The sequence below is a fragment of the Miscanthus floridulus genome, chromosome 10 (genome assembly GCF_019320115.1).
Source record: "Miscanthus floridulus cultivar M001 chromosome 10, ASM1932011v1, whole genome shotgun sequence".
Classification (NCBI taxonomy): domain Eukaryota; kingdom Viridiplantae; phylum Streptophyta; class Magnoliopsida; order Poales; family Poaceae; genus Miscanthus; species Miscanthus floridulus.
The window spans coordinates 109806999-109815968 of NC_089589.1; the positions used below are offsets into that span (position 1 = coordinate 109806999).

At 44.2% G+C, this 8970-nt stretch overlaps 1 protein-coding gene across 1 annotated transcript; it reads left to right on the top strand.

The window, feature by feature from the left end:
* Positions 1–585: 585 nt before the first annotated feature.
* On the top strand, positions 586–1068 carry LOC136489274 (probable inorganic phosphate transporter 1-5). Its single transcript, XM_066485961.1, has one exon. The coding sequence runs from the start codon at positions 586–588 to the stop codon at positions 1066–1068; it is 483 nt and encodes a 160-aa protein (XP_066342058.1).
* Positions 1069–8970: the final 7902 nt, after the last annotated feature.

Consider the following 8970-nt stretch of genomic DNA (forward strand, 5'->3'; position numbering starts at 1 on the left):
TTGGAGCATATGGACCAGCTACGAGGGCATAATCAACTTTATTTTATTCTCCTGAAATTTGGACAAAAACACCATGAACTACATCACAGAGATATATGAGTTCCATATCTGTACAGCAGACAAAATATGACAGTTTAGCATCTGTGCAGCATCCAAAAATATGAGTCAGTATCTATACAACATCCAGAAATAACTATATGCATGGAACTATTATTTTTAAGAAAATATTTCCCATAACTCAGAACCGATATTCATGCAAGTAGTACATTTATTAAGCTCTGGGCACCGCTAGTTGCTACCATTGCAGAGCAAAAAACTCTCGAATGCTCGAATGTGTTGTCAGAACTTACTTGCAGCTGTTAGCGGTCGTCTGTAATGTCCACCACCGCTTCACCATCAGCCACTTAGATCCTGCAAAAATATTGTCTTCTGCAGCGGCCACCGCTGAACACCAAAAGACATCAAATTAATGAGATTATTGAAGGCGTCGCCTGCTGGTTCGTGCTCGACGTCGTCTTCTACTCCCAGAAAATCCTCCAGGAGAAGATCTTCAGCGACGTCAGGTGGGTCCCCAGGGCGCGCACCATGAGCGCCCTCGAGGAGACCTACCGCATCGGCCGCGCTCACGCCATCATCGCGCTCTGCGGCACGCTGCCGGGCTACTGGTTCGCCATCGCCTTCGTCGACGTCGTCGGCCGCAAGGCCATCCAGTTCCTCGGCTTCGCCATGATGATGGGCTTCATGCTCGTCATCGCCGCCTTCTACGACAGCCTCATCAGCCCCGGGCGCCGGATATGGCTCGTGCTCATGTACACCTTCACCTTCTTCTTCGCCAACTTCGGGCCCAACAGCACCACCTTCATCCTGCCGGCGGAGATCTTCCCGGCGCACCTGCGCACGACGTGCCACGGGATATCGTCCGCGGCCGGGAAGGTCGGCGCCATCGTCGGGACGTTCGGGTTCATGTACGCCGGGCAGAAGGCGGACGGCAGCGAGGCGACGGAGATAGGGTACCCGTCGGGCATCGGCGTGCGCGCCTCCCTGTTCGGCCCACCACGAGATGCCTAAGTGGTGACGAGTCAACGACGCTGCACTAAGTGGCGGCGGGCTCGCCGGTGCTGGGAGCAGGACGAGACCTCGCCGGAGAAGAAAAGGCGGCAGCGATGTGTTACAGCAAAAATCAATGACCAACCGGAGGTTGAAGACAAGGGCAAAAGAGTCATTTCACCCACCTTCTCTCTCCACAAATCTGAGAAATGATTAAAATAATTGGTGCGGTGTGTAGGGGCAAAGAACCACAAATTTGCGGTGTCTTTGGGCAAATTCTCGTTTTGGCGGTGTCCGTCAGCATATTATGTATTTTTGCGGTGTCGTGCAGCAAAATTTCCCTAACATTTATGATACCAACTAAGTACTAATAGATTCTTTGTTAATTATATTTTTATAGTATACCTATTTGATGTCATAAATTTTTGTAATTTTTTTTATAATTTTGGTCAAACTTGAGAAGCTTTGACTCTCCAAGATTCTTGGAATGACTTACAATTTGGGATGGAGGGAGTATATCTCTATTCATTTTTATCTCTCCACTTTGCTTTTCTACGTATCCTTTTCGTATCACAAATCTATTAGTTTGAGTTTAGAAATGAACAATTAAACACATGATCAGAAAACCACTCAATGTTTATTTATTATTTTGTTAAGCAATAGAAGCATACACTTTTTATTGCGACCGACTATAAGTCTTAAACGACCAACCGTCCGCCGGTGCTTTGGTATTTTTAGCGACCCCTCTTCACATCGCGGCTACATGTTTTGTTTAAGTTTTTTTGATGTAGTAGGCTATATATAAAATAAAGCACCACATTTTACAACATGGGCTGTGAAATATAGATAACATGGACTAATATATATTGGGAAAAACAATGAAAATAAGAAAGCATATGGACCCACCCGACCACACAACTGTGGAACATGCCAACATGGACATCCATGTTTAAAAAGATCAACAACTTATTTTGTGACACACAAAGTCTGTCATATATTGATGGCATTTGTAAATTAGACTTTATGACACAGAAAATACCTCTATGACGTAGCAAATATCGTCATTGGATGGAATTGGACTAGTTGTATGACATTTGTTGTGACATACAACTTTTTATTGTCACTAAGTCGATATGCCTAAAATATAATGTCATAAACCTGATGATATAGTGACATTATGACCTTTTGTCATACTAAATATGTCAAAAAGTCATACATTTCTTGTAGTGAGGTCTCTAGGTGTCCTGCTCGACCCCTCGCTGAATGACTCAGTGAAGCATGGTCGGACCAGATCTGTACGAGGTACAAGACCGCCATGAGGGCGTCTAGGAGGCTCTGTCTGACCATAGAAAACCTCGTGAAGGCGAATGGGTGACTCTGGAATCCTGACAATCTCTCTAACCCTCGAGCTCTGCAGCCTGTAGTCACGGTCTCTGATTGGAAAGTGTATGAACATGTGGCCCGGGTCAATCCAAAGTGAAGAGTAGAACTCATGGACCCATGATGGAACATATCGGCCAGTCCATCCAAGTAGGTCTGTCAACCCTGGCAGATATGATAGATGGGGATGAATATGCTTGCCTACTGCTCCTACAAGTGCCTCAATAGAGCAAACTCTCTGAGATCTGAATGCAACCCCACTATTAAGATATGCCTAATATAAATCCTCCTGCAGTGGTGTATAGAAGTGCTCTGAAGCACGCTCATCCCACCTTGGTGGAAACCAGTCCTCAAACTGCATGAAGCGGAGCTGCTGCACTTGCTTGGTTGTGGCTGCCCTCAAGTCAAGGTGAGTCACCGAGGGAGGACCCTGTGGTCTAGGTGGTAGACGAGAACCCCTCCTCTATGTCTCTGGCCTTGGCCTCACCTAAGCATGAGTACGACTAGAGTGTCGTAGCTATGGCTAACGTGCCTGCTCTGTCTCCTCGGTCTGCTCTACCTACTCAGTTTGCTTAGCCTGCTGAGTATCCTCTGACTACACTGGTGGCTGTGGCTGCTGCGCTGGCTCCCCCTAAGGCTGACTCTCCTCTATAGCGACATGCCATCCTCCAAGCATGACAGTCCTAGCTTGACTACCATGAAGACTCTCAACCCTCCGACGGCAGCCCTTTGAGCTGGTGAAAGCTGATCTGCAATATGGACACCACTCCGAGCCCTCCTCTCTCTGCACGCTTAGCTGCTACTGCTCTCTCAGCCTCTACATCGATGAGCTTTTGCTTCTTCGTCGTAGTCTTCTTGGCCTTGCCTTTCTCCTGAGTAGTCAAGCGAGGCGGAGGCCTCAGATCCTCATCACCTGGACCACCTCCAACATTCTTGACACATGCCATTGCTGGAGCTGAAAAGAACTACTGCCACGGACAAGAATCAACTGCCAACTGTTACTCGCGAGGCTTGGCCTCGATCCGTACTCGCGGGCTTGGCCCCAAGTTCCTTGACAACTGCAAAGAGAACCACAAAAGCACCAACTCACTACACGATAGAATAGATCAGATATATGAATAATTACAATATACATCTAGAGATATGAAACCCTAAGAAGCAAGCAATGGATACAAAATTAGAGGCGATGGCCTGCTACCTGACAAATCTAGATGACCCGGCGATGAATCAGTAGTGGAACGGATCATGGGGCACCACCGGAATCATCAATCGAACGTCTAGGGTTAGGGTTCGAGGTAGTGCGGCGACCGGGCAATGTAGTGGAGAGGTGGTCACAGGCGTGGCTAGGGCACAACAAGAAGCATGATGGCTATGGTGTTGTGGCAAGGGAGACGCAGGCGGCGGTGCTAGGGCACGAGCGCGATGTGGATGCAGCGAGGGAGGTGCGGCACGGCGGTGCGTGGTTAGGCGGCGTGGGCAGGCGGCTCGAGCGTAGTCAGGCGGCACTGCGGTGGTGGCGCGGGCACGATTGTGTGGCGGCGAAGGCGTGCGAGGTCAACGCGGGCGCGGTTGAGGTGGCGGAGGCACAGCGGCTGTGAGATTAGGGTAATCAAGGCGCGCGGCGTATAGATTAATATGGTGGCCACCTGTGTTGGATTAGGAAAGGAAACGAGAAGAGATCGGGATCCACACGTTTTCTACTGACCGAATGCTCCGGTGGCAACGACCGGACGCTGCCACCCAGAGTCCAGTCAACAACAGAGAGATCCAAAACCCCTCAAGTCGTGACCAGACGCATCCAGTTACCCTTGATCGGACATAGCCAGAGTTCGGTCGATCCTGTGTACATCTTCTTCGCTTGATCGGACGTAGGACCACCATCTGACCGGACATAGGAAGATCACTATTTCCACATCCGGTCACACCTTTGCGCTTCTGTTCACCTCCTGTGAACTGACCGAATGCTAGAATCCAGAGTCTGGTGCAGCGTCCGGTCACCCTTTTTCAGCAAATCTTCAATGTTCCTTCGCGCTGCATGTTCCCAATCAATTCCCAACTTCAATAAGACCCAAATAAACACCAATTGGGGCTAATGTGAGTGACCTCTCTCAAACCCTCAAAATTTTCATAGTATTTTGCCTTAGGCTATAATTCTTTTTAAGAAAATAGGCAATAAAAGGGCAATCGAAAGGAAATGACAAAACAACACACATGCATATGCAATGCAATACTTGAAAGTAATTCTAGTTGCTTGTCAAGTTTGATCCAAGGTTAAGCTTCTTCACACGCTTTTCAGTGGTTATCTTAACCATGTTAGACAAGCCCTAAATGCATTACCAAAAATTAAACTTGTTGTATATTACAATGCAATGCAAGGGACAACACAAGCTCATTTTCTAGTGAAGTTACTAAAATCAAGCACATTGAGCTCATTCCTTAACCAACAAAATGTAGCCTCATCTAGCGGTTTAGTGAAGATATCCGCCAATTGATCCTCGGTCCTTACACCTTCTAGTGATATATCATTTTTAGCAACATTATCTCTAAGAAAGTGATGGCGGATATCTATGTGCTTGGTGCGAGAGTGTTGAACCGGATTATTAGCAAGCTTTACCGCACTCTCATTGTCACACAAAAGAGGTACCTTTTCTAGAACTACACCATAGTCTAGCAAAGTTTGCTTCATGTAAAGTATTTGTGCACAACAAGCACCCGCGGAAATGTATTCCGCTTCGGCGGTGGACAAAGCCACACTATTTTGCTTCTTGGAGGACCAAGACACAAGTGATCTACCAAGCAAATGGCACCCTCCAGATGTGCTTTTCCTATCAACTTTGCAATCGGCATAATCCGAATCGGAATAGCCAACTAATTGAAATCTAGCTCCTTTGGGATACCAAAGACCAATGCTTGGTGTGTGCTTAAGGTACATAAGGATTCTTTTAACGGCTACCAAATGAGCTTCCTTAGGATTAGCTTGAAATCTAGCACACATACACACACTAAACATGATGTCACGCCTAGATGCGGTTAAATATAACAAGCTACCAATCATAGAGTGGTAGAGAGTTTGATAAACCATTTTACCTCCCTCATCTAGGTCAAGATGTCCATTAGATGGCATTGGTGTCTTGATTGGCTTACATTCATCCATATTGAACCTCTTGAGAAGATCCTTGGTATACTTTTCTTGAGAGATGAAAATCCATTCTCTCATTTGCTTGACTTGAAAACCAAGAAAGAATGTAAGCTCTCCAATCATTGACATCTCGAACTCCTTTGACATCAATTCACCAAACTCTTTGCAATAATCTTCATTTGATGATCCAAAGATGATATCATCAACATACACTTGACAAATGAAGATTTCTCCATCAAGCTTCATGGTGAATAGTGTGGTGTCGACCTTCCCAATGGTGAAGCCCTTCTCAATGAGGAAATCCCGAAGGCGCTCATACCAATCTCTTGGGGCTTGCTTGAGCCCATATAGCGCCTTGGACAACCTATAAACATGATTAGGATATCTAGGGTCTTCAAACCTGGGAGGTTGATCAACATAGACTAGTTCATTTTTGAATCCATTTAAAAATGCACTTTTAACATACATTTGATATAATTTCATTTCATGATGCGATGCATATGCAAGGAGGATATGAATGGCTTTAAGTCTTGCAACCGGTGCAAAGGTCTCTCCAAAATCCAACCCTTCAACTTGAGAGAACCCCTTTGTAACTAGTCTTGCCTTGTTCCTCACAACAACACCTTTATCATCTTGCTTGTTGCGGAACACCCACTTTGTTCCAATGACTCTTGCACCTTGTGGTCGCTCTTCAAGAGTCCAAACTTCATTTCGAGTGAAGTTGTTCAACTCTTTATGCATGGCATTTATCCAATCCGAATCTTGAAGAGCTTCTTCTACATTCTTAGGTTCAACACAAGAGACAAAAGAGTGATGTTCAATAAATGAAGCAAGTTTTTGAGAGCGAGTCATTACACCCTTTGAAGGACTCCCTATGATGAGATCTTGTGGATGAGCTTGTAGTAGAGGTGAATTCCTTCTATCAACCACTTGAGGGGGAGGTTGTGGAGCATCAACATCTTGTGCTTGTGCCACCATTTAATCATGGGAGACATAAGTATCTTCATTTTTTACTCTCCCATCTTTATCACCATCTTGTGGCACATTTGATGAAGAAGGTGGATCAATCACTTGTACATCATCTTCGTCATCTTTAGGCTTGATGTCTCCAACCGGAATGTTCTTCATAGCCTCCCTCAATGGTTCATCACTAACATCATCAAGATTCTCCTGTGCTCCTTGGGAGTCGTTAGACTCATCAAATTCCACATCATATGTTTCTTCAACCAAGCTGGTGGCATGATTAAATACTCGATATGATTTGGACTTTGATGAGTAACCAACAAGAAAACCAATATCACAACATCTTTGAAACTTCCCTAGGTGTTGCCGCTTCTTGTAGATGTAGCATTTGCAACCAAACACCCAGAAGAATGAGACGTCCAGCTTCTTCCCATTGAGCAACTCATAAGGTGTCTTGCCAAGAAACTTTTGAAGGAATAGGTGGTTGGATGCATAACATGCGGTGTTGATAGCTTCCACCCATAGAGCTTTGGGTGTGTTGTACTCATCAAGCATTGTTCTTACAAGTGTGATAAGTGTCCGGTTCTTTCTCTCAACTACACCATTTTGTTGAGGAGTATATGTTGCGAAGACCTCATGCTTGATCCCAACTTCATCACAATAAGCTTCAATGTTTGTGTTATCAAACTCTTTTCCCTTATCACTTCTTATCTTCTTAAGCTTTACTTCAAACTCATTTTGTGCTCTCTTGGCAAACTTCTTGAAACATGATGCAACTTTGGTCTTGTCATGAAGGAAGAACACCCATGTATATCTAGAGTAGTCATCAACAATCACAAGACAATAAAGATTTCCTCTCAAACTCTAGTAAGTTGTTGGTCTAAATAAGTTCATGTGAAGAAGCTCTAGCACTCTTGTTGTTGACATGAAAGCTTTTGTAGGATGAGTGTTTGCAACTTGCTTGCCGGCTTGACATGCACTACAACGCTTGTCCTTCTCAAATTTCACATCCTTCAACCCTCTCACCAATTCATTCTTCATAAGCTTCTTGAGTGAACTCATCCCAACATGAGCAAGTCTTCTATGCCATAGCCACCCAAGTGATGTTTTGGTGAATACACATGTCTTCAAGTTAGCATCTTCGGAGGTGAAATCCACTAGATATAGGTTGTTGTATCTAAATCCCTTGAATATAACTTGATCATCATCTTTCTTAGATACAACCACTTCCTTCTCGGTAAACAAGCATTGGAAGCCAAGATCACACAATTGACCAATGGATAGCAAGTTGAAGCTCAATGAAGCAACATATAGCACATTTAAGATTGAATGATCACTTGATATTGCCACTTTGCCCAATCCTTTCACTTTGCCCTTTGAATTATCACCAAATGTAATTCTTTCTTGACCATCAACTTCTTCATCAAGTGAGGTGAACATATGAGGATCACCGGTCATATGTTGAGTGCAACCACTATCAATTATCCAATGACTTCCACTGGTCTTGTAGTTCACTAACACACAAGAGATCAAGCTTGTTTAGGGACCCAAACTTATTGAGGGCCCTTGACTTTCTCAACAAGTGACTTTGCAACCCAAATTTTCTTAGGCCCATTCTTGTTGGGATGTCCTAAGAACATGACTTTCATTTTACCACTAGAGTCCTTTCTAAGCATGTAATGAGCATTGAAAGCAAAAGGTCTACCATGCTTGGGCAAGGGTTGTGGTGGTGGAGTTTGACACTCATGGGCAAAGTGACCTTCTTGTCCACACTCAAAACACCTCTTTGGCTTTGGCTTTGGCTTTGACTTGTGTTGTTGTTGGTGTTGAGCTTGAGCCTTCTTCTCTTGATGTGCCAAATACACAATTCCACTTCTATCCATCTTCATGACGGTGTTCATGAGTAGTTCACTTTGAAGATGTTGACCTCTTATAAACTTGCTTAAGCCGGTCTTGAGATGTTCTTTTTCTAACTTGAGCTTCTTGTTCTCTTCTTTGAGTTCATCATGATTTTTCTCCTTCGTTAGTCTCTTGTTCTCTTCCTTAAGCTTCTCATTCTCAAGAGCTAGATCACTATCATGGTCAAGGTTCTCTATCACAATAGTGTTGGTGGTTGAAAGCTTTTCAAGATCTTTCTTGAGCTTCTCATTCTCATTCTTGATCTTGACATACTCATCATAGTTGTCGTACTCAACCACTTGCTTGCCTTTGCTACTAGAACCTTGCTCAATGCTCTCAATGATCAAATCATCACATGGTGTAGCTATATCAATCTTAACAACATGGTTAGTAGCATCATGTGGCTCATTGGATAATAGATCATGAGAAACAACAAGATTATCATGATTGCTCTTGAGATTTGTATATTCTTCTTTTAGTGTGTTTTAGCTAGTGATGAGCTCATTATGTATCCTCTCAAGTTTATCATGTTTTTCTTTAAG